The 26,579-nt window shown below is 41.7% G+C and overlaps 1 protein-coding gene across 1 annotated transcript in view; it reads right to left on the reverse strand.

The window, feature by feature from the left end:
- The window catches only part of LOC124040664 (regulator of G-protein signaling protein-like), a 33,985-nt gene that overhangs the window by 4,514 nt on the left and 2,892 nt on the right, over positions 1 to 26,579 (reverse strand). The window contains exons 3-17 of the mRNA XM_046357743.1: positions 25,192 to 26,357; positions 24,975 to 25,037; positions 24,681 to 24,894; positions 24,463 to 24,570; positions 24,085 to 24,375; positions 20,285 to 20,402; positions 19,697 to 19,781; positions 19,398 to 19,527; positions 15,838 to 15,994; positions 15,534 to 15,672; positions 15,165 to 15,289; positions 14,869 to 15,005; positions 14,648 to 14,719; positions 13,926 to 14,001; positions 13,733 to 13,789 (exon numbers count right to left, since the gene is read on the reverse strand). Coding sequence (XP_046213699.1) covers positions 13,733 to 13,789; positions 13,926 to 14,001; positions 14,648 to 14,719; positions 14,869 to 15,005; positions 15,165 to 15,289; positions 15,534 to 15,672; positions 15,838 to 15,994; positions 19,398 to 19,527; positions 19,697 to 19,781; positions 20,285 to 20,402; positions 24,085 to 24,375; positions 24,463 to 24,570; positions 24,681 to 24,894; positions 24,975 to 25,037; positions 25,192 to 26,357 — 2,938 coding nt within the window. The remainder of the gene's footprint in view (positions 1 to 13,732; positions 13,790 to 13,925; positions 14,002 to 14,647; positions 14,720 to 14,868; positions 15,006 to 15,164; positions 15,290 to 15,533; positions 15,673 to 15,837; positions 15,995 to 19,397; positions 19,528 to 19,696; positions 19,782 to 20,284; positions 20,403 to 24,084; positions 24,376 to 24,462; positions 24,571 to 24,680; positions 24,895 to 24,974; positions 25,038 to 25,191; positions 26,358 to 26,579) is intronic.

The raw sequence follows: 26,579 nt of genomic DNA on the forward strand, positions 1-26,579 counted from the left end.
GTTCGTATTCAGATGTCTGCCGCTGGGTGATTAATCATGGCCGTCAGGATCTGTAATCCTTTTCAATGGGAAACAAATGCTGCGGCCAGCTAGTGACTATCTGTCTGTTCCCTCAGCACCCAGGGCCTATAGGCTGCAAGGCAAGCCAGTTACCTTTTTCACACTACTCAGCCGAACCAAGCAGAGTCTAACTGTATTGTGCCGGCCTGGTTACGCAACCACCATAGTTGCTGGAACTGTGCTGGAATGGAACTGTGCTGTGAAAGGAAAATAACCAAGCCAGCACAGTACAGTTTGGTCTGATAGTGTGAAAAGGGTATGTTTGCCTGCCTGGCCAGGACACAATACCTGAACCACAGAGAAGACAGAGCCAGGGGAGGAGGGGCTGTGGACAGATACACTGTAATCTGCTCCAAACATGATGGGACATACACACAATACAAACATGCTGAATATCAACAAAACTGTTTAGCTCTGTGTCAGTGGTGCAGGCAGATATTGCCGTGTGGCTGGACCTAAATAAAAGTGACTGGGCCAACATCTTTCAGCAGAAACACAGCAGAAATACCTCATCATATTTAAGTGAAAATTTGTTTCAATCACATTGGATGATGTAACATATAACACATGATAAATGTGACCAAGAAACAACACAAATTCCCCTTGGAAAACAAGCCCGTTATTAGGCCTTATTAGGTGCTAAATAGGCAGCGCAACCGCTTACAACAACACCGCTGACAAAACAGGCCGTCTGTCCAAGTCCGACAGTAAACAAACAATGAAATTAAACAACTTCATAGGCGGCGTGTGAGGTTCATGTTTGAGGGATTAGCTCAACTTCATCTAGAATCTATATTTTTTATGAACACATTATGTAAAGTGTCTTAGAAATGTGTCGGAGACATTATCAGACTCTTTGATAGGCTACTATAAAAATGACAGGGTGGGCTTAGGCTACTTCACTGACACTGACAAACTGAGATCAATAAAAATGACCTTGTTATGAATGTAACCATCCAATCTAGGCCTGCACAAAGGGGAGGCGCGTTGTACCTTATGACGTCCATCTTGACTGGAGGAGGAAATTACTGTCCTAAACTTTCCAGTGGCACCGACTCACCCAATAATAAAGACATTGAATACGTGCACTCACAGAGGATATGGCCGACACTCTCCGATAGTGCCAAGAGATTAGTCCTGGTGTAGACTAGGCCTAGAAAAAAAAATTCACTGCACTACACTTCACGCTTAAATAATTATACTGCAATTGGATTTTGAAATATTGCAATAGGTCGGCTTTCCCAACTGTAGGCTATCCGCTTGCAATTTGCCATATGATTGAGATATAGCCAATTAGATCCCATGATCTTCCTACTGCATTTTCTAAATGTCTAATTAGCCAGGATACAATACAACAAATAATTTATTTCCATTTTTTATATATTTTAAACCAGCCTGATTGGGTAGGCCGTGACTTCGATTCTGCTCTGTGTTTTGGTTTTGTGTATCTTTCGTGTCATTTATCAATAGAGCTAATCAAGCCTCACACAGGACTATAAAGAGTCAAATCAATAGGGCTAATCAAGCCACACACAGGACTATAAAGAGTCAAATCAATAGGGCTAATCAAGCCACACACAGGACTATAAAGAGTCAAATCAAAAGGGCTAATCAAGCCACACACAGAACTATAAAGAGTCAAATCAATAGGGCTAATCAAGCCTCACACAGGACTATAAAGAGTCAAATCAATAGGGCTAATCAAGCCTCACACAGGTCTATAAAGAGTCAAATCAATAGGGCTAATCAAGCCACACACAGGACTATAAAGAGTCAAATCAATAGGGCTAATCAAGCCTCACACAGGTCTATAAGGAGTCAAATCAATAGGGCTAATCAAGCCACACACAGGACAATAAAGAGTCAAATCAATAGGGCTAATCAAGCCACACACAGGACTATAAAGAGTCAAATCAATAGGGCTAATCAAGCCACACACAGGACTATAAAGAGTCAAATCAATAGGGCTAATCAAGCCACACACGGGACTATAAAGAGTCAAATCAATAGGGCTAATCAAGCCACACACAGGACTATAAAGAGTCAAATCAATAGGGCTAATCAAGCCACACACAGGACTATAAAGAGTCAAATCAATCAATCACAGGACTATAAAGACTCAAATCAATAGGGCTAATCAAGCCACACACGGGACTATAAAGAGTCAAATCAATAGGGCTAATCAAGCCACACACATGACTATAAAGAGTCAAATCAATAGGGCTAATCAAGCCACACACAGGACTATAAAGAGTCAAATCAATAGGGCTAATCAAGCCTCACATAGGTCTATAAAGAGTCAAATCAAAAGGGCTAATCAAGCCTCACACAGGTCTATAAAGAGTCTAATCAATAGGGCTAATCAAGCCTCACACAGGTCTATAAAGAGTCTAATCAATAGGGCTAATCAAGCCACACACAGGACTATAAAGAGTCAAATCAATAGGGCTAATCAAGCCTCACACAGGTCTATAAAGAGTCAATCAATAGGGTTAATCAAGCCTCACACAGGACAATAAAGAGTCAAATCTAAATTATATCTGTATGTGGTTTGTAGCTGTTTCTTATTTAAAAAATTCAAGCTCATGAAGTCAACATGTGTGACCAGACTAGATGAAAGAAAGTGCCTTTTTTTCTTCTCCCTTCTCCATTTCCTCAGTGCTACTGGTATCACTCTGCACCTCTGTGTACTTGTGAGTCAGTGAACTTCATGTCACGTTTCAACATGGTGGTAAAGAGCTGATCTAGTTTTAGAAAGACGGTGAGAAAGTCAAGAGCCAGCAACATCGGGAGCCCGGGAGGAGAAAGTGTGTCATCAGCATAAAAATAGAAGCCTGCTAACGAATTCCTAATCATATCTCCCATTTCCTCAAGGGGCTGCGCTAAGAAGGTTAGAACGCCGGGTCTTAGATGAGAATTTGTGGCACATTAGCCTCAGATATTATTTCTTGCTATTTTAAAGGGCTTTCAGTATTATTGATTGTTAAATCCATGCACCATCGTCCCCCTAAACTACAATACATGGCTTTTCTCAGCAAGAATTAGATTCGCATTTCTTTGCAGGAAAATGGTAAAAGCATATAATGGAGGAGCATTATCCATTATTTCTGACGGAAAACGTGTAGAGCTACACGACAGGAATACTTTGATCTGGCACTGTCAATCAAACAATTGAAAATAATCTTAAATCATTACAATTACATTTATCTACATTCACAATACAGGCCTATAGTGTTTACCACTGACACAGATAAAAACAAATAGCTATTTCTTATGGGAAGTAAATTGCTTAATTAAAATGTTGACATTTTGTTGTCATTTGAAGGAAAGTGTCACAAATAATCCGATAGTATGAAATACTTATTTTTAATGGTTTTCTTTTTATTCAATGAATAACTTAATTCAGTTGTACAGATTTTGTGGACACCTGCTCTTTGAACATCTGCACAGAACTTCAGGACAAAATCATAGGTGACTGTAAAGTATAACAATACATCTCTCCAGGAAGTTTGATTAAAAAATATGTTGTTTGCCCCCATTCCTCAGGCATGAATAAAGTGGGGCCCATAGAGGGAGAGAGAAAGAGAGAGACTATAAACAGCCCAGCAATTAAGAACACAGCCACACCTCACAAGACACAAATTCTGTTTTCAAATGGAATTAAAAAAGGTTAAATATACTACATGACCAAAAGTATTCTCAAAACATCTCATTTCAAAATCATGATGTTGGAACATTGCTTCAACTAGATGTTGGAACATTGCTGCGGGGACTTGCTTCCATTCAGCCACAAGAGCATTAGTGAGGTCGGGCACTGATGTTGGGCAATTAGGCCTGGCTCGCAGTAGGCATTCCAATTTATCCCAAAGGTGTTCGATGTGGTTGTGGTCAGGGCTCTGTGCAAGCCAAACAAGTTCTTCCACACTGATCTCGGCAAACTATTTCCATATAGACCTTACTTTGTGCACGGGGGCATTGTCATGCTGAAACATTAAAAGGCCTTCCCCAAACTGTTGCCACAAAGTTGGAATCACAGAATCGTCTAAATGTCAATGTATGCTGCAGCGTTAAGATTTCCCTTCACTGGAACTAAGGGACCAAGCCTGAACCATGAAAAACAGCCCCAGAAACGTATTCCTCCTCCACCAAACTTTACAGTTGACACTATGCATTGGGGCAGGTAGCATTCTCCTGGCATCTGCCAAACCCAGATTTGTCCTTGTGCTGAAGTTGCTTCCCGTGGCACTTTGGAACTTGGTAGTGAGTGTCGCTACGTGCTTCAGCACTCAGTGGTCCCGTACTGGGAGCTTGTGTGGCCTACAACTTCGCAACTGAGCCGTTGGTGCTCCTAGACGTCTCCAGTTCACAATAAACAGCACTTACAGTTGACCGGGGCAGCTCTAGCAGGGCAGAAATTTGAGTAACTGTCTATTTGGAAAGGTGGCATCCTATGACGGTGCCATTTCGAAAGTCACTGAGCTCTTCTGTCAGGCCATTCTACTGCCAATATTTGTCTTTGGAGATCGCATGGCTGTATGCTCGATTTTATACACCTTTTAGCAACGGGTGTGGCTGAAAAAGCTGAATCCACTCATTTGAAGCGGTGTCCACATACTTATGTATATAGTGTATGTTTTCACATTGTTGTCATGCAGTGTAATCACCTACAAAATGTATTCCAAATGCTTTCTATTCAGCACTAGGCAAAATATCACTGTGCCCGCTGCCTGCTGAGTGAAAGGACCCTTTGATACAGTATGTGGGTAACGGTTGGGAGGGCAGTACTTTAGCTTGGGCACAGAACGTACTGTATGGCATGCTGGTAGACTGTGGGAAATGGGCAATGCAGATGCAGAGAGGTTCCCAAAGCTTTTGTGTTGCTGTGGCTTCTGTTTGACCATACGTCTCTAAAATGTTCCAAATTGGCTGTCCCACGGACAGGAATACATCGAACAGAGTCACAAAGCAAACAAGCACCGTAGGCAGGCACTGCTATCTCCCCATCTGACCCCCACCCACCCTATATAGTGCCTTACTTTTAACCAGAGCCCTATGAATTAATGGCAAACAGTGTAATTAAAAGGCTTTAGAGGCTAAGAAGGGGCCTCAAAGACAAAGCTGCGCTGGGGGTGATCAAACACGAAGGCAACACCTTAGCAGTGGACAAACTAACACCAACACAATGGCATGCACTGGTGGTTGCCTTGGAGATGGAGAAAAACTGAGCACAGCACCAGTAAGGACAAAAGAGGACAGGGTCAGAAACTGTGGGTTGCTGGCAACACAACAGGCTCTGTAAACCAGCTTGAGTTTACCATCTGAGCCCAGTACAAACATACTCTGCCTATATAAATGAAAATAACTGAAGACATTGGAATTCGTAGGGAGCAAATTACACCTAAAGTTATTCCCTCAAGGACATAACTACTGTCATTCAATTACCAACAAGATAACCATGTCATCATTTAGGATGTTGAGATGTTGCTTGATACTGATGTGTTTGATTTACAAACCTGTACTGAAGAACACTTTAAGAAGCGCTGCTCTGTTGCCTAATTGTTTGGCACAACAATGTCCTATAAATCGCTGTTCATTGTTCTATATGTAATTCTAGGTATAACACTGACTGAGTCTTTACAGTACCATCCCTTACAGTACAACACATGCTGGATACAGACGGAGTAATGCATACCAGGTTCTTATCTCATAGAAAATAAACATTGGGGCTTCTCGGGTGGCGCAGTGGTCTAGGGCACTGTGCCACCAGAGACTCTGGGTTCACGCCCAGGCTCTGTCGCAGCCGGCCACGACTGGGAGGTCCGTGGGGCGACGCACATTTGGCCTAGCGTCGTCCAGGTTAGGGAGGGTTTGGGCGGTAGGGATATCCTTGTCTCGTCGCACACCAGCGACTCCTGTGGTGGGCCGGGCAATGTGTACGCTAACCAGGTCGCCAGGTGCACGGTGTTTCCTCCGACACATTGGTGCAGCTGGCTTCCGGGTTGGATGCGCGTTGTGTTAAGAAGCAGTGCGGCTTGGTTGGGTTGTGTTTCGGAGGACGCATGACCTTCGTCTCTCCCGAGCCCGTACTGGAGTTGTAGCGATGAGATAAGATAGTAACTACTAAAAAAAAATTGGGGGAAAATAAACATTGTTTTTATCTCAATATCAAATCATTTCTGGGTAACATATAATACCGTTAGTGTTGTTGTTTTCAATTAAAATGTTTAAAAATAAACAAAAATAGTTTCTTATCAAAGAGAAATTTTTCAAGCAAGAATTTTGCTTGGACTGTCTGGGAGTGGTCTGAGTGGGGAGGGAAAACTGAAAATGAGCTGTTATTGGCAGAGAAGTTTGGAACTGTCTTTCAAATTGGTCTATTAACCAATTTACTGCCTGATGATGTCACCAGGGGGTCCAAAATTCCATCCCACCAGAACAGCCTGAAATGTCAACTCTTCCACTAAAAGGGCATTATCAAAATTTTCACAACTTCTTTTTAAAAACGTATACTATCGGTCGAAACCTTTAGAACACCTACTCATTCAAGGGTTTTTCTTTATTTTTTTACTATTTTCTACAATGTAGAATAATAGTGAAGAAATCAAAACTATGAAATTACACATATGGAATCATGTAGTAACCAAAAAAGTGTTAAACAAATCCAAATAAATGTTATATTTGAGATTCTTCTATGTGGCCACCCTTTCCCTTGATGACAGCTTTGCTGAGGATGCCAAGAGTGTGCAAAGCTGTGAAGGCTAAGGGTGGATACTTTGAAGAATCTCCAATATGTTTGTTTAACACTTTTTTTGGTTACTACATGATTCCATATGTGTTATAGTTTTGATGTCTTCACTATTATTCTACAATGTAGAAAATAGTACAAATAAAGAAAAACCCTTGAATGAGTAGGTGTTCAAAAACTTTTGACCGGTAGTGTATATATCAAACACAGGAAATCACGTTTTCGACTGCACCTGGCCTTTAAATGATCCAGTGGATGTATTTGAGTTAGCAATGACCAAGAGGTTAGACCAAAACCATTATGTGAAGTTCACGTCTTGCAAATCGTAAAAATCCAAGATAATTATAGTGTATCTACAAATGTATCTATTTCACATTTGTCTAACTGTCTAATTAGAGCAGAAATAGCAAGCGGGACGTTGATAATTAGATACGGATCCATATGGATGTGTGACGTGAAGAAGGAGAATCTCTGGTGTCGTCGTCTTGAACCAGCCATTTCTCCCCTTCAGAGAAAGCTAACACGCTGTGACCTGATAGGCTAGCGGGTGTACCAGGACCTCAAGTTCTTCTCTATTACAAAATGTCCAACAGAGCGGGGGATATGACCCTTTGAGGACAAGAAAAAGAAGCATTCAATGTGCATTGATCATAACTAACATACAGATAAGGCGCATACAGTACATTGTGTATCAGATGAGAGCAAAGCATAAGGTAATTCATTGTACATGATACTAAGCGTTATATCAATGTCAGGATCCTATTAAATTAATATGGCTTGTCACATGGCCTAATTAATTAAGCAGAGAGTTACAGGGGTTCAGAATATCACATTTCATAAATTCTCTAATTATCTTAATACTAGGAGAGGACACTTTATGTATTGCATTTTTAGCAATCACAAAATGTACAAGGGAAAAATGCATGGCAAGACTTGATTTGGAATTAGAATTTATCAAGGCTGTATTTTTTCGCCTATTCTTTGTATACTTGCTGGTATAAATCATATTCAAATGTAATTGAAACTGTGGGGAATTAATTAAATTGAGTAAGCTAGCTGAGAGAGCAGAAATATTTTGGAATTTATCGAGGGTATGTGTTTGATGGGTTGGTAGCTGCATGGCCTTTTAATTTATTTTTCTCTCCCTTTCCTATTTGTGTTTTTGTTATTCAGTGGGTATACTGTAGTGCTACAATAGTCTTTCCAGACTCGTGTTGTTCTTTTATTCACTAGCTGTCTCTTTTTCACTCTTTATTCATGATGCAATACCGAAAACACAAAGGAGGTATTGGTTTTGCTCAGTCTTGGAGAGACATCTCTCTCTCTCTCTCTAACCCGCTCTTTCCCTCTCCTTCTCCATCTCCCTCTTTCCCTCTCCCTCTTTCCCCTCTCTTTCTCCCTCTCACTCTCTCCTGCCTGCACAGCACTCCTCTCCACCTACCCAAGCTGCTGTGGCCTTGTCTGAATGCTGCAAATTCCCAGTCCACTGCAGCGTATCCACATGGAAACACCACAGATGCCAGCATTCACAAAGGTGCAGAAACAAGGAAAGTGATAGGATGAAGATGTCAGTTGTGGCAAATAGAACTCTGCCTCTCTGTCACTTCATTGGAACATCTCTGTCTGTGATTGTTGTTAGGCGCTACTCACACTGTCTAAAAAATGTCAAGAAAAACAGATAGGGCTTATCCCAAAGAGTTCAGCTGTAGGCAAATACACAATCATACAATTTGAAAAGACGGATGTTGAAGACATGATGCATAGGAGGTCCTAAATCCAGCATAAAGAAAGCATATAAAGCATTACCTCACAGCATGTGATTTGTTTTTGTCCCCCCATCGATTGTTCACTGACCTACGGCCTTGAGATATCAAATCCTCTCCACATCCAATTGAATTCCTAGCAGAGAGGAGACGGGGAGTTTGGAAGTGACTAAAGCGTTTTAGTAGTTGGAAGGTGATTAGGAGAAGGCTAGAGATGTTGATAGGCGAGCTGCTCTCTGGTTGTTTTCTCTTGTTCCTCTGGGGCCGGAGAGTAGGATCAGGGGGTGAGAAGTCAAAGGGAGGACAAGGTGACTGATTGGGCCCAGGCAGCAGGTCAGCACTGGGCAGCTGAATCAAACTCAAGTCAAGGATTTTCCCCCCAACTACAATCAGACATATAATCTGGCTCTGTCAACACTTCTGTCCAGCTGGATGCAGTACACTTATTATTTACACATGTGCACATGAAGAGGGACATACACAGTCACAGAAGTACACTCTCACACACTCTCACATATGGAGGCCATATTAGTAGTCGTGGAAAATGAACAATAAACCTAGGCAATCAACGGCTCATTTGAAAATGAAAGGGTACAAATCTGTATTAGTTGAAGTACAATGCCAGTTGTATAACCCTGACAATTCTAGCAAATGAAATCATTTGCACAGGGACAAAATTATAATTGAACACCACCTCTAACATTTGAAATATGACAGGCGATTAATTTTTTTTACTTTTAATAAACTATGCTCCTCTAACATCAACTAAGCACGGTGATAATCAAAATGAAAACCCATGGGGAATACGAACTACCATCAATTAAAGTGGACTCCCACAAATAGACCAATTCCACTATGGACTTTGCAAAAAAATAATTATATTCCACATGATTATGTAAAATACATTAGCCAGACAATTAGGCGACTATAATTGCATCTAAATTACACATTGATTGAATATAGAAATGAATCCACAAATCTGGAGAGGTTTGATTGGTCCCTTTCTAAGAAACCTCAGATACACGATTCTTCCTTTTAATAATCCTTTAGCCATTTTATTCACTGGATTGTCATTACAAAATTCAATTACATGGAACACCTGAACTAACAATATCTCCTAGCCAATTATGCAGTGTCTGGGAAACCGTAAGCAAACAAATTACCAACGTTAATGTGAGAGATTGACTTGATATTCTTGGCGTTGTATGCACAGTTTGCACACAAAGGCAGTCCAGCCTCACACCTCCCCTGTTATTGCCTATTGTTGACTTATGAATGAAACAGCTTGGCCTCGATTTGAGAATAAAATGGAAATCTAGTCTGTGAGGCTGTTCTGTAGAAATAGATTAGTAATTCTATAGAATAGTTTTTCCATTTCTATGGGCCGAACAAGGAAGAGACAGCCACAATTTCAGTTTAACCTTCTCTTTCACCTCCTATACTCTCTCACCTCTCTTTACCATTTCAGCCTGACTTTAAAATATTTAACAATGAAAAGTAATCATAAGAGATCTTGGCAGTACTATAGCCCTGAGTATTGATTGGGCAGTGGCCCAACATCCCCTCACTAAAGAAAGATTAAAATAACAGACTCATCAAATACATTTATGGAGTCAGTGACCTCAGCCAATCCTGGAGTGGGGAGTCCATAAATCATAGTCCATCTCTGTTACACACAGTGAGTCTGTCTCAGGCTCAGTACAGGGAGTCCTGTAGAGGATGGGAGACACTACCGTTACAGTACATAAATCTACAGCAACCCCATGTGGCAATGTTAGGGGGAATTAAGGATCCACTAGCTACATGATGGGTGTGGGACGACGAGATGTCATTACATATTAAGACCAAATTTAAATACTGGAATACAGGTTTTCAAAAGGTATTGTGAAGCATACATGGTACACAACACATTTGTGTCCCATCGCCTGGAAATATGTGTTTGCATGGGTCTGTGTGTGGATATGTACTTGAATATGTGTGTGTGTGTGTGTGTGCATTTGCGTGTGTGTGAAACACACAGAGAGAGATGTATGTGTTCAGTCACAGCTCTGGCTGTCCCTCTTTTTCAAACCAAAGCACCACCTGTCAACATATTTTCATTAAATTTTCCCATACTCCAAGACCTAGCCTATCCACCTGTGGTGGATGGAGCTCCGTCGCTCGCCCCATCAGATTGAGGCGCTCTCAATGCCGGGAAAGACGTTCCTATCTCTCTGATCCTGCTCTCTACGCCTGACTCCAGCCTGTGAGGCGAGGAAAGGAAAGGCGGAAGAGGCCAGGCAGAAAGGAAGGGAATCTTGGTTTGCTATCAACAGCTCAGGAGAGTAGCGTTGGCAGCAAGATTGATGACACCCTCCCCGCAAAGTAACAAAGGAACTCCTGCGCATAAGAGCCTGCTTATGGGGTCTGATAGACTTGTCATCCTCTTAATAAACATAGCAGATATGTCAGCAGCAGCAGGAGGGACTGAACCAGACCCACCCACCCACAGGCAGGACCACCGGCTGGCCTGGCACACCCGGCCCTGGGTAGCTCGTTCCATAAGGGGGCCCCTGGAGGAACTGGAGAGTCGCGCCAGAAGATGATCAAAACATAAACAGACAGGATATGAAGTATAAATCAATATTTCACAGACAATAAAACCTATACCTGTCTGTTGTCAGAATGGTTTTGCCTGACAATTGTTCAATGCAACCAAGCTAAGGCGGTAGTACCAGTATGCTACAGTCGGTATCTCTGCTGAGATGGGGATGTTATTAATGTTGGAACTAGGGCCAAAGAGTTTGGTGGAGAATATTTATTTCAGGGTTGGTGTGGTTGTAAGAGGTTTGGTTTGGTGATGTGCTTTGTGAAAACAGCACAAACACTCACAAGAATAAACATTTACAAAACCTTCCGTTGAGAAGTTTGATTGCTAACTTTTATTACAGTATGTCATCTCTTTAACCATGTCATGTTTGTGTGTCCAAGAGGACAACAGCTGTGTCCCTAGCCAAAGCAACTCCAAAACTCTAGCAGTCTCTTTCCAAAACTCCCTAATCACAGTCATGCTTAGAGGACATTAGTCTCGCTACTTACTAAGGCACTGGGAGATGCAGAATATGTCAGTATATCATTTGACTCTGGCCAGTGGCTGGTTTTTTTATTGAAGGACTAATATCAGACAACATTAAAGGGAAATGGACACACCAGAGAGGATTAAGAAACTGGATTTAAAATCTTAATCAAATAAATGTCTCGTTAACTGTGCATTTCTAATATTATAAATAATAAAAAGTAATCCAATCGACAAACATCACATCAGCCCTTCTGATTTTAGCTTCAGTGGTTATATATATATTTTTTTAAATAAACAAATATCTCAAGCTTGAGATTCAAAAACAAACACTGTGTTTATTGGTTTCTACTGCTTTGGAGATCACCAAAATGTACAGTGTATGCTAAAATCCAACAATAACGGCAGACAAAATGAGGGGCAATGCCTTTTGAACAAGAAATATGTGATCAAGTCTTGACAACCAACAAGGATATAAGAGACTAGAACAGAAAACACCCCAAACATTATGGGGAGAAAAAAAACATTTGATATAGTCTGCCATTTACAACATTTACTTATTTTTTCACAGGAAGAGACACGGTCTCTGTCACGATTCAATCTACAGCCCTCTCCCCAAACGCTGTATAATACCTAGAAAAAGCCAGCAGGGTGTGAAATGGTGTTTTGAAATAAATGAAACTGACTATGAAACAGTGCAGTTGGGAGATATTGCTATGTCAAGCTGACAGGCAAGGCCCGGGAATGAAGCAACAAAGTTATTATCCCAAAGAAGTGCAAAGCTGGATTAAATAAAAACCCATGATGCCTATAGCACTGAGTCTCTTTCTCCGTCAGCGGCTCCATTATTGACATAGAAGAGGAGGGCAAAGCATCATGGGAAATCAATCTCAGTGTCTTCATTCAAAACTCACATCTTAAAACTCAGTTCCGAGTATGTACCATACAAATGATATGTTTTATATTGAGTGTACCACAATATAAAACTAAATGTTATGCTGAAAATCTTCTACTTTGTGATCTGAGTTACGGCACTGAATGAAGTACAATTTATAGTATTTAATGATGCCATATTAATTAATGTATGTAGTCTTTGGTTATTGATGATCCAAATAAAGTGTTTAAGTTTAAGGAAGCATAATCCCAAAAGACTCCTTTAGCTTTACGGCTCTAGTGGTGACATGTCACAGGATAGGACATTTAAAGCTAAGAGACACATTGTAAGCCTTGTACGTTTTTAAGGTGGACTAGCCTTTAAGGTAGACAGGTCCCGAGGACTGCGAGACAATGATATGTGAGAGACACGGGACAACAGGGGTTGAGGTGGTAGAGGTAGAAAGAGGGGGATGGAGGGTTGATAGAAGAGAGGGGATAGGTGTTTTGAGAGGAAGGAGAGGACCTAGTCTTTGCAGTTGGCGAGGTTGGGGGAAGGGTGAGTGTCATGGATGAAAGACCTGTATGGAAAGTGAACCTCTCTTAATGCTTTGTCCCTACTCATCGTAGCCTCACACAAACCTCTGGATCTCATGGGACAAAGAGGACTGAGCTCTGTAGGGCGATTATTGTCATGGATGAGACAACACACAGTCAGCCAAAAACGTTTGACTAAAGTTGATGTATTTTCTTCCGAATGGAATGGGAGGCATTACTACCAAAACAATTTTGAGACTTTTTCATAACATGCTACAAATCTATATGGCAAGTAATCTATGTCATCACCATAATAGAGCTGCAAGCAGTGTTCCGTATTGGTCAGTGGTTCCCCCTTCTGGTGAATGATCAGACATATTTAAAAAAGGCTTTCCACATTCACATCTGTACTGTGGCTGTTTGTGCTGACTTGTCCTGACTATCCATTTGAAGGAAATACACTTGGTGCAACTTTTACATAGAAAATATATGGTCTTTATTTGTATTATCAAAAGATAAGACTAGTCCTCCTTGATTTTTGAGAGCAAGGATCCCGAAGATGAGTGGGTAAGGTCAGAATGAGGCAGAGACGTTTGAGGACTACAACGACATAAAAAAAAATTGATTTAGTTCTTAGTTATTGCAATACTGTAATATATATGTACCACTAAGGTCTATGAGGTGCATTAATAGGCTTACCTGAGAAGGGGACCAATAGACCTTCTGCGTTGGTTGGACACCTCCAGTTGTGGAAATCTAAGAGAATTTATTAGAGGTGCACAGTAAGTACAGGTAAGTACTTCAGACAATAAAAACCCAGAGAGACAACTGAACTGTAAACAGCATGGGTCAACACTGCCTTATGACAGTTGGTTGGGAACTTAGAACTTACTCGGAGGAGGCAGGCGTAGAGACAGATCTCCGCCTAGCCATGGAGCTCTTGGCAGGGCTGAGAACACTGGCACACACTGCAGAATAAACATCACAGACAGGTCAGTGTATTGTATGACACTTAAGGCCGGCTCCAAGCATTAGCGGTCGCTTAGCGCCCCCGGCCGCTAGGGAGCGCACAACCCCAAAATGTATAAATACATTTTAAAAAACACAACGTTTTTGGGAACTCAGTAGGGGTCTCAACTTACTGTTGAGAGTTAGAATAGTAGAATATGCAAGTTTGAAATTTAGTTGTGTATGAGCAGTTTTTCTCTTATTTTGTCAGCCACTGACAGTCACTCAATTAGCCTGTCAGCTAAAAAAAACTGGATTGGTAAGTTAGTCTAGCCAGTTATCTAAACTTGTAGTAACCATGGCCGAATACCGACAGGGTGGTAGAAAAGACCTGTATGGGGCCCTGACCAGGGGCCCTGACCTCCAGGGGGCCCCCATTGATTTTGTTAGTCACTCTCACTCAGATATAGTGAACATGGTATAAGTCGTGGAAAAATGTGTAGAATTGCAGGAAATTTGTTTTAAAACGGACAAAATGTATCTCTGCCTCATGGCATAATGAATCGAATTGCAGGAAATAAACCATCAAAAGGCTAGAACCGCCCATCACAATGCAAAAAAATAACCCACGGTATTGCACAATTATGGGCTGACGAAGTTTCTTACATTCTAGTCTGGTTTGAGGGAGGACCAGATTGAGACCATCATGCACAGTAAACCTAAGGGTGGTGTAATCGTCTGTGGACAGAGATAGAGGAACATCTCATTGAACTTGAATAAAACACACACCACTGCATACTTTCTATTGCTTTACATAAGCCTAGCTCTATAAGGGTTCATCGTTTTATATGAAGAACCGTGTTGAAATAACGTCCCTCAGGACTCACCCATCATGGACATGGTAGTTTGTACCTTCCGGTACCAGTCAGAGTTGAAGGGATGGAGGTAGTCATGAAGCTTGGTGGAGTCTTCTTTCTTAGAATTATCTCCGACTATACCTTTTTTCACCTTTTGGCTACAGAATCTGCAAGGCAAGCAGGGTCATCATCGGATAATACAAGATCCCTTGGTAAGGAAAGACTTTTGGTTTTAGTCATAATTTATCAGTCCTCTGGGCAAAAGGTTGGGGGAGTTTTAGAAGGTGCTGGGCACACTTGGGATGAGGTGTTGCCCACACACTCACTTTTTCCAGCAGAAGATGAGGTTAGGGAAGACAGCCATGATGGCTTCATGGAAGAGCCCTCGGTCCACCTTGCCCATGGCAAAGGCCTGCTGGATGGAATCCCTGGCAGTTTCTGCTATGTTAACCTGTAAATTAAGACAATGAGGACACACTATCAGATACCAGTAGATCAGAATCATGAGATAGATAAAGTATTTAAAATGACGAAATCATAAAAATATCCAACTGGAGTCTGTGTTCTCATGAGTTTTGAATTTAATATCAGCCACCTTGAATTGTAATGTAAAGAGCAAGCTTAATATCTCACACATGTTATCACTCAGCTCTAATATACAGTCAGTCAGTGGATGAGTTACTTAGAAACCATACCCTCAGTTTGGGAGAGATCTCTGACTTGAGAAAGAGCTTGATGATCATCTCTGCTTTCTGGTGTAGCAGAGCATTGTCATTCTCCCCATACATGCCCGCAGACGCCATCATAGTGCCCGAGTCTGCCATGTTCCTGAAACTAATACAGCACCACAGCAAACACACAAATATAGTTCCTTCGTCAGTTATTGATGATGCATTTCAGGTGAGTAGGCAAACCAGAAGTACATCCCATCCAGTAACTAAATCACAAATGCTCTCAATATTCAGTTTAGGAAGTTATAATAGATGAATCAAAAGTCACCTCTCTGTCTCCAGGTAGAACGACAGATCGTTAACAAGGAACTCCACTGTTATCAGTTTGTGGTTGATGACTCGCCTCTTCAAGTGGGACGAGTCTACCTCCTCCGAGGACAGGTCAACGGATTCAATTTGCCGGCTCCCCATTGATGGCATGTACCCTGAGAAACGTAAAGTTATGAATGAATATAACTACTGTATCCTGAAGGAACCAGTATCATCGTCTGAGAACCCAATGGGGAGGGGGGGCAGCTGTAAACTGGGTTCTTGAGAGCTAACTGTCAACTGCAGAGTAAATAGTGGCATCCAAGCTATAAAACCTCACCAAAGTGTGGGGTAATGCCCAGCTCACCTCCGCACAGATATCACTAACAGTCAATCCCTTAAATGACGCCCACTACACCGTATACCACTAGAATACTCCTGCTTCTTGCTGCTATATGCCAGCGAGATAGCCTCCATACTCCTGTGGAAGAGATGTTGCTAAAAAAGCTTTCCCACGGACTGGACAGACAAAAAAGCTGGTCACACTAGCGTCATGCAGCCCAATAATCTGAGGGAGTACAAAATGCGTGAGGATGGCTAGTAGGTGGTCCGGAGGGGGCGGGTAAGTGGCGGGTAAGTTGGGGAAGTTAGAATTTTTTTAAACACCTGAAACAGCTTTTTCCTGCAATCTATATCTATAATCATTATGCTTAATCCTATGTATAAAAAAACATAAAAAACAAAAAAAACATATCTAACCATATCTCTTGAACTGTCTGTAACCTCCTGACCGTTGTTTGTTTTTTAAGAAACTAAATATGCTTCTCCGCATATCTACTAAAATCTGGGTAAAAGAAATGAAAGGAATGTGAGCCATTTTCAGTACATGTAGGTATTGCCTTCATTTCTAAAGTCTACCAACCTTGCCAGCAGGCATGCCAGCTAAGATAGCTTGTCTAACTATCTACTCTAACTTGATTGATAGCCTGAAATATCTTCTTGGTAGCTAGTTATGAGGTTGGGAGATTGGGAACCTACTGTATCTGGGCTAGCTAAAGCCAACTTCATAAAAATGTGGCTAGTAGTATTACAGAAATAAATACATAAAAATGAACAGGACAAATCTGAGGGGGCACGTGCCCCTGTGCCCCTTATAGGCATGACGCCACCGCACTAGCACAGTGTTTCCAAACTAGGATTTAAAAAATAATAATAATGTTTATTTTTTTATTTAACCTTTATTTAACTAGGCATCAGGAACCCATGTGGGGTCACCTGATTTGAAAACAGAGTAGCACGAGAGAAACTCTGAAATATATATATTTTTTAAGTACTCAGGCTGATGATCTGTTATAGACTGCCAAAAATTGTAACAATGGCCATTGATTACATAATTATTTTTTTACATGGTGGTGTCGCGGTCCAAATAAGTTTGGGAAAAAGGGAGAAGCTAGAAGGGGATAGCTAGCTGAGTACGTAAAGAGTTACGGATCATTCGTGGGAAAACGCAAAAACGCCGAAGCTAAAGCCATGAGCAGGGAAGCATCTACACTTTCAATGTGGAGAATGAACTACCCTGAACAAAAAAGTTCCTGTGGAAACATAAAAAGTGCCCACAATAGAATAGAGTTAAAGTGCACGCCATTTAAATGCACACAATCCTTCCATTGAGCATGTCTGGGCAGAGGAAGAATGCACTCTAAGTAAAACGAATGGGGGCAAGAAAAGTGAATGATTTTGTTCCCCAGAAAAGGGCACCAATGAAAGAAGTGATAACTGGGGTAGCAGTATATATAAACGTTGACCAGCTGAGGGCAAAGATTCCCGGTGTATGTGATGCTCGTCGTTTGAAGCGACGCAGACAGGCTGGCGAGAGTGTGGAAACAGGAGAGTCATTGTCTGTTCTTTTGAGTTTTGAAGTTGAGTGTTTGCCTGACAAAGTGAAGGACATAGGATATATAAGTTATCCCGTAGCAGTGTATGTACCGAATACATTACGGTGTTACAGGTGTCAAGCTTATGGCCATGTGACAGCACTGTGTAGGAGGGAGGGTCCAATGTGTGAGAAATGTGCAGAAGGGCATGAGACGAAAGAAAGTGTAGTATTGGGGAAAGTAGTAGAATGTGTTAATTGTTGGTGTGCCCATGGAGCTGGGGATCAGAAATGTCCCGTGCGAGAGAGGCAGATTGAGGTTTCCAGGGTTAGAGTAGTGCAGAAGTTGTCATATGCTAAGGCAGCGAAGAAAGTAGTGGATGGTGGGTTAAGGGGGAGGAGTGGTGAGAGTAGTAGAGATTTACCAGTACAGAGGGATAGGCCAAAAAGTGAATTAAGTTTCGGTAAAATTTGATTTTAACATTTATCAATTGGTTATCAATTGTACTGCAGGGATGGATCTGAGGTCTCAGAAAATTGAGGTTGTGGTGGCAGCTGCAGAGGTATTTGGGTGTGCGAGACTTGACAGCAGAAGAGTTAATGGATGTGTTAAGTGGTGATGTCCCATCCTTTCAGGGTGATGGCATGAGGTAGGAAAAAAATAATTTAATCAGTGGAGTAGGGTTAATTGTATTGTATGTCATTTTGAAATTAGTGAGTATAGTGTTAGATGGTAGGGTATTTATTTCGTAATTTTTAATTTTTCAAGTAAAGTATAAGGGAGTTGTACTCCAGTCTAGTAGATGGCGATAAAGCAAAAAAATGGGATGCCAACCGCCTTTAAACCTCATAGAAGACGCATGCTGAATAATAGCAATACATTTGGAGGTAAAGCTCTGGCCATCCAGACCCCTAGTTTCCAACTCTCTCAACCTGGTCTCGGGGAATTTTGTAATATTCTGTACCTAAATCTGAGAACTCCACTTAGTATGCTATGTTGCATTTGGTATTGTTACTTAAGATATATATTTACTTAAGGCAATAAAGGAAACGAGGGTGGTTGGTTGGGGTGAGCATTTCACGTTAACGCGAATGTCTAACAACCCAAAGGTTGCGAGTTTGAATCTCATCACGGACAATTTTATCTGATGTGCTACTTTTCACCTACTTTTTATCTACTCTCCGTGCTAGCTAACCCTCCTCTAACCTTACCCTTTTAGCTAACGCTCCCACTAACACTTAACCCTCACCCTTAGCTGACGTTAGCCAGCAAGCTAACATTAGCCACCTAGCTAGAATTTGTAACATATAATACGAATTGGGTGATGGACATCCACAAATGAATACATACCATACGAAACATATACTAAATGGAGTGTCTCTGATTTACGTACAGAATAATATGACATGCCCTGAGACAACTGACCCCCCCCCCCCCAAGAACCAACGACAAGCCCTACAGGAGGAAATGCGTAGAGTTTGTGCATGGCCACTGATGCACTCGTTTATCCACTATGAGCCAATGTTAGGAGGGAGAGAGACCCTCCTTGTCGTTAGAGTGCCAGAACACCATCACCATGTTACTAACGTTACGTGGGCGACGGATGATAAAATGCTGTTGAAAGACACCCAGAGTCTAGCCCAAATAACATCAGCTATATCACAGGTAAAGTACTGGAATGGTAGAGCTAATCAGGGGAACTTACGTAGAGAGAAGTCTTGCCAGTTGTGTCTGAGGTAGCCCTCAAACTTGCTTCTGGTCAGATTGTCCTTCATGGCATGTCGGAATTTACAGATGCTTTTGATGAACCCGGAGAAGACGCTCCACACATGTTTCTATAAGAAATTTGTGATAACATAATAGTTATCCTTAGAGAAATATAGACGATACGTGCCACATTAGGAATTCAGTAGTAGATTCTAAGTTTGAACATATGTCCCAGCTGACACAGGGTCATCTAACTCTCTGTCGGTATTCGGCAATGGTAAAGTGGTGACCACTCACTAGTTTGTTTGTAAGGACGATGGTTCTTGTGCTGGTGTCAGTAACATTGGTACAAGGAGGAAAGGTCTCTTGGTACTTTTTGAACCTGCAGAAGTATAAGGTCCACAATAAATACAACAAGAACAAAAAAATGATTGATATTTTTTTGGTGGTACATTCTAGATTAATCCATATTTGGAGTAATAGTTTAGAAAAACACTGTTGTAGAGAACATCCTACTGTTTTGCTACATTGCTGCTGCACCATACATAATCAATTATAGGACATTTTTACTTTGTACAAAAGAGCACACCACAATTTTGTCCAACAAAATAACATCTGTGTCCATTAAACCTTAATGCTTTGAAGCCATGCAGTAAAACATCTGTTGGAAAATATGCATGTTTTATGGACATGTTATGATCCAACTACACATTGTAAAAGGCAGGTGTCCTGCACACTGCAGATAGTGTCTAAAGATAGCAAACATTCCCAGACATACATGTGTTGAGTAGTATTAATAAGAAGAGGTATTTAAAATGGACTCATAATATAATATAATAAACTGCTGTAATAAATAAGTTGGGATCACTTATCAAGGTTCAGTACCAGGTTGCCTCCAGAGATTTGATAACCAGATCCTGAGCTGCAAAAATGATGTCTGGAGAAACATATCTCATCTTGGGGATCTGAGAGATGAGGTTGGCGCTGCACTGAAGATAATCCTCTACAATGACAGACAGACAGGGGATTTAAATTATGTTTGTTAATAATATGCTGGGTTTAGTGTGTGGAAAGGCAGACGTGATTTACGGTCTCAAGCAGCCGCAAGGGCCACCTGAGGGTGCTATTAGAGGTCAAATGACGGCAGAAATAATAGCGCCCTCTGGCTGACCTTGGGACTGGGTCTCTGTAGGCAGGCAGCTGATGGCATTAAAAGGCTTTCTTCATTAGCTGTGATAGCAGTTGATAAAAGGCTGCTATTTAGCCGTGAGCAGCAGATTTGTGATATATAGGCAGTAGGGCTTACTTTCTTCATTCTTGACTAGGAGTTCATGAAAGACACCGGGGACTTCCAAGCCGAGAATTACGAAAGTACTGTCAAGTAAGGGTTAGTCGAAAATCTGCTTCTTAGGCTATGGCTAAATAGCAGCCTGTTATAAACGGCTATCATGGCTAAAGATGAAAGACGTTTGACTTTAGTCCCATCAGCTAGTAGGCAGACAGGAGGCAAAAGGATAAGGTGCAAAAAGTGTGGGTTTTATGAACAAAATGGTAGAAGTGGTAGCAGAGGTAGACCTACATAATAATGTCCCCAGAAATATGCACAAGCACTTAGCCTACAAAAACAAACAATGTGGACAGTCATATGCTTTCCCCTTACAAAATCAATATAGGCCTACTAAATTAGGATTTGGTTGGTAGGAAACAGGCTATGGGCACTGTCAAGACAAAATGCAGCCTAACAACATACAGCTATTCTCCCCTTCAGAGCATACAGATCACTGATAAAGGCCGGTAGAAATACCTTGAGCCCAATCCCTGTGCAAAACCATTGCATCAACAAGCAGGGGTGCTGCACATAACACATTAACTGGTTGAAACCTAATTTACAAGCTGAAGAGACACAAATGTGCAGAAGTTGACTATCATAACACCACATCGTATTCACAGGCCTTTTTCAATCTAACCTGTATACATTTTTAATATGAGAGATCTCATTAAACAAATAATAAATTGACAAAATGACAGAGCCCTTGGGAAAAGGTGTTGCGTGCTTCTGAATCAAATGAGGGTGTACGCAGAGAGGATGTGTACGAGTGGAGCTCAGTGAAGCAGCAACAACCACGTGACAAACACAAAAATAAATGCACAAACTGAAAGAAAATAATTTCACTGGAGCTACAAAGATAACTGAAAAACTTCTTGGCAATGAAGAGTATTGAGCTGTTGTTGGCTACACTTGTTTAAAAACAGTAGGTTAACTGTTGTTGGCAATGAAGAGTATTGAGCTGTTGTTGGCTACACTTGTTTAAAAACAGTAGGTTAACTGTTGTTGGCAATGAAGAGTATTGAGCTGTTGTTGGCTACACTTGTTTAAAAACAGTAGGTTAACTGTTGTTGGCAATGAAGAGTATTGAGCTGTTGTTGGCTACACTTGTTTAAAAACAGTAGGTTAACTGTTGTTGGCAATGAAGAGTATTGAGCTGTTGTTGGCTACACTTGTTTAAAAACAGTAGGTTAACCGTTGTTGGCAATGAAGAGTATTGAGCTGTTGTTGGCTACACTTGTTTAAAAACAGTAGGTTAACTGTTGTTGGCAATGAAGAGTATTGAGCAGTTGTAGGCTATGCTAACCTGGACTTAGGGGAAGGCGTAACATAGTAAACATAAATGCTGGACACTCTAATTAGTATATTTTACGAATTGCAATTCGTACAATATGTTACGAATTTGCTAAACTTGTATATACGTCACAAATTCCAATTTCCTGTGGCTAAAGTTAGCTTAGTGGCTTACGCTAGCTAGGGTTAAGGTTAGGAGTTTAGGTTAAATGGTTAAGCAAGTGTTAGCTAACATGCTAAGTTGTTGCAAAGTGGCTAAAAAGTAGTTGCAAAATTTCTAATGACTTAAAATGGTAAAATTGTCTGTGATGAGATTCGAACACGCAACCTTGGTTTTTGCATTAAGTAACCTTCTGTCTTATGTAACCTACCAAACATAACATAACCATACCATGTAACCATACCATACCAATCATAACATAACCATACCATGTAACCATACCATACCAATCATAACATAACCATACCATACCATGTAACCATCCCAAACATAACATAACCATATAACATAACCATAACATAACCATACCATGTAACCATAACATAACCATACCATGTAACCATCCCAAACATAACATAACCATACCATGTAACCATCCCAAACATAACATAACCATACCATGTAACCACACCAAACATAACATAACCATACCATGTAACCATCCCAAACATAACATAACCATACCATGTAACCACACCAAACATAACATAACCATACCAAACATAACCATACCATAACCAATAACATAACATAACCATAACCATGTAACCATAAACCAAACCATAACATAAAACATAACATAACCATACCATGTAACCATAAACCATAACCAATCCATAAACATAACCCATACCATGTAACCATCCCAAACATAACATAACCATACCAAACCATAACATAACCATACCATGTAACCATACCAAACATAACCATACCATGTAATCACCAAACATAACATAACCATACCATGTAACCATCCCAAACATAACATAACCATACCATGTAACCACACCAAACATAACATAACCATACCATGTAACCATCCCAAACATAACCATAACCATAACATAACCATACCATGTAACCATCCCAAACATAACATAACCATACCATGTAACCACACCAAACATAACATAACCATACCATGTAACCATACCATACCAATCATAACATAACCATACCATGTAACCATCCCAAACATAACATAACCATACCATGTAACCACACCAAACATAACATAACCATAACCATACCATAACCATCCCAAACATAACATAACCATACCATGTAACCATCATAACCAAATGTAACATAACATAACCATACCATGTAACCATCCCAAACATAACATAACCATACCATGTAACCACACCAAACATAACATAACCATACCATGTAACCATCCCAAACATAACATAACCATAACCATGTAACATAACCATACCCAAAAACATAACATAACCATACCATGTAACCATACCATGTAACCAAAAACATAACATAACCATACCATAACATAACCATACCATGTAACCATACCAACCATAACATAACCATACCATGTAACATAACATAACCATACCATGTAACCACACCAAACATAACATAACCATACCATGTAACCACACCAAACATAACATAACCATACCATGTAACCATCCCAAACATAACATAACCATACCATGTAACCATACCAAACATAACATAACCATACCATGTAACCATACCAAACATAACATCATACTAATTTGTGTGTCACGGATTTACATTTACTTTCTTACATCTAATCTAGTAGACCAGGCTGGCTACACATGTTTAAAACGAGTAGGCTAACTACTGCGGTATGCGCATATCATAACTAGGCTAACTCCAGCGCACATACTGTACAGGAGAGTGTGGCGTTGATTTAAGTTGAGCGCAAGTGTGATGCCTATAGTGACATAACATTGCCTACTGCATATCTGAAACAAAGTCAATGTGCTTATTCATGAACCTATAAGGCAGGGAAATAGTTTCCTTCTTAGAGGACAAATTATTCTATTATAATCTATTCAGTGTGGTTACTAGCGTCTGCTCGTCTGAGGAAGCGGGACACGATGCTGTTGATCTTGGTCTTCTGGAGGAGGCTGTCGACGTGCCGCAGTTTGTCCACCTCATGGTAGAAGTTCAGAGCTCCGTGAGCATCATAGGCCCTCAGGTAACGCTTGAAGAAGTCCAGGTTGGTGGGACTTCTCATCACCTCCTCTAAAAACCTTGGTCTCATGGAGGGTTTTTCGGCAAAGCTGTGGTCCTTGTCCTTCATCAGGTGGAATGACTTCTTAGGACTGGATGTCACCACTGGCTTCTTTGTCTCCTCTGAAGGACACATTTTATTGTTATGTTTCATTGACTTATTAATCATTGAAGCTGATAGGAAAAGTTTGAATGTAATTTGTAACATACCTTGTACTGGCTTCCAGTCATAGTAGAGTCTGTGAGTTTTACTGATTGCCTCCACAGCCACCTTGGGGTACTTCTCAGCCAGAGTTTCAAATGGAAGGTCATAAAGATCTGAGACGTGAGGAGAAAAAGACATGCCTCTATTTTACACCAAATGGTGAGAGGAGGACAGCTCTTGTCTGTAGAGTTCAGTACTTATTCTACAACCAGTTAGCTCTTACTGGTCTTTCTGTAGTGCAGGTGAACAGAGCCTCCTGTCCTGACGTCCTCTAGGGGCAGCAGGGCCCAGGTCTCCTCAGTGAGAGGCTCAGCGCAGGCCTGACAGAGAGCCAGAGCCTCCCTCATCCTCCTCACCTGCTGCTCTGGCGCAGTGGGAGCACTGGAGGGCGCTGTAGCTCTACGACTCACTTTCCCCTTGACCTCATTCTGAGTGAACTGAGAGAGAAAACGATGGAGCAAGGAGTAAAACTACAGTTCCACTATCCTAATAATCAGATTAGAAATTAGTTGGTTACCAGATAGAAGAGAATGACTTTGTCTTCTTCATCCAGAAATGCATTGTAGGTGGGACCCAGAATCTGCTCAAATGGAAAGAAGGAAAACGTTGTACTGACACTGAATACATGACTTTGTAATCAAGGAGTGAGAAGAAGTATAAATAATAAACCGACTTTCCATGTTCTCACTTTGATGTCCACCACATACTGCAGTCAAAAAAGGTATAACACCCACCTGGCATAGTTCCTGCTTGGCCGTGTAGATCCAGGGCATCACATTGCCAGAGGGGAGGAGGTTTATGAGGTGGCAGACGGTGGATTTGGTCAGGTAGGTGGTGCACCACTCACCCTCAGGGCGACTAACACACTGCCACGCATCACTCAAGTACACAGCCATGATCTTTCTAGCCAACACCTGTCTCAGAGCCTTGGAGGGGCCATCCTCCATCTTGAGCAGGAGGTTGAGGAAGCCATCCAGCTCCTGCCACAGTCCCAGGTGGTGCAGCATGACCGTCTGGCCACTGACCCTCAGGAAATTCTCATAGGGACCCCCAGCAAGAGCATCAGCGGACAGGGCCAGGGAGAGGTGCTCATCGTAGTGTGGTGTTCCCCAGACCGGTCTGGAAGGAGGATCGGGAGTAGAGGTGACAGGGGTGGTGGTGATGGAGGGAAGGTGGCAGATGGGGGTCTCCATACAGGCATGAGGGGGGATGATGGGGTCAGTGCTGCTGCTGTCCAGATTGGACAGGCTCTTGGAGGGGAGTATGGGCACAACAGGGAGGGGGGCAGTTCTGTGCCCAAGACTTGCAGAGCTCACCTTTCTGAGGAGTGGAGTACTGGTACTTCTCTTTGAGCTCCCACTTCCTCCTCTCTTGCTTCTGCTCTCCCTTTTGCCATTGCCCCCATGTGTCTTGTCCCCACTGACCACAATCTCCTCCCCATGCCTGCTCATGAGGTGCACAATATTGGTACACTCTCCCTGGTCTCCGTCCCCGGCCATGGGCAACCACTGCTGCATGGCCGGCCCATCGGGCATCCCTGCTGCCCCAACCCTAAGTCCTGTCCCAGGCCTCTGATGGGCCCTCCACAGCAGCCTCTTCCTGACTTTGGAGCAGTAGGTCCGGGTCACTGTAGGGCCCTCTGATGGTGGCGAGCCCAGACTCCACCCCAGTGGGTCAAGCAGAGCTGGGATCTCTACCAGGGTGAGGTTAGAGGCAATGTCCTCGTACTCTTTGACGATAGAGGCACACTCTTTCAGTTTGGTGATGGAGAGCTTACAGGAGCAGAGGTACTGGGGCAGCCAGTAGGACTGAAGACGGCATAAGGCTTTGGACCTCATCTCATAAAGAATCTGATCCATCCCACCAGGTTCACTCCCTGAGAAGATCTTCAACAAACCCTCTGAGGAGAACCATGGTGTCAAAAGAGGTAACATGGTGGTTAACAGTGTGTCATGGTGGTACACATGGTGACATGGCATGACATAATGGTGCTTACATAAACTATGTGCAGTATAGTATCCATGTTTACTTTGTTGGTATACATTCCATAAGCCTACTATAATATTGCCATACATATGTAGCAGTGTGGTGTCAATCAATCATCAATCAATTTGTATGTATT

Source organism: Oncorhynchus gorbuscha, linkage group LG08 (assembly GCF_021184085.1).
Source record: "Oncorhynchus gorbuscha isolate QuinsamMale2020 ecotype Even-year linkage group LG08, OgorEven_v1.0, whole genome shotgun sequence".
Classification (NCBI taxonomy): Eukaryota; Metazoa; Chordata; class Actinopteri; order Salmoniformes; family Salmonidae; genus Oncorhynchus; species Oncorhynchus gorbuscha.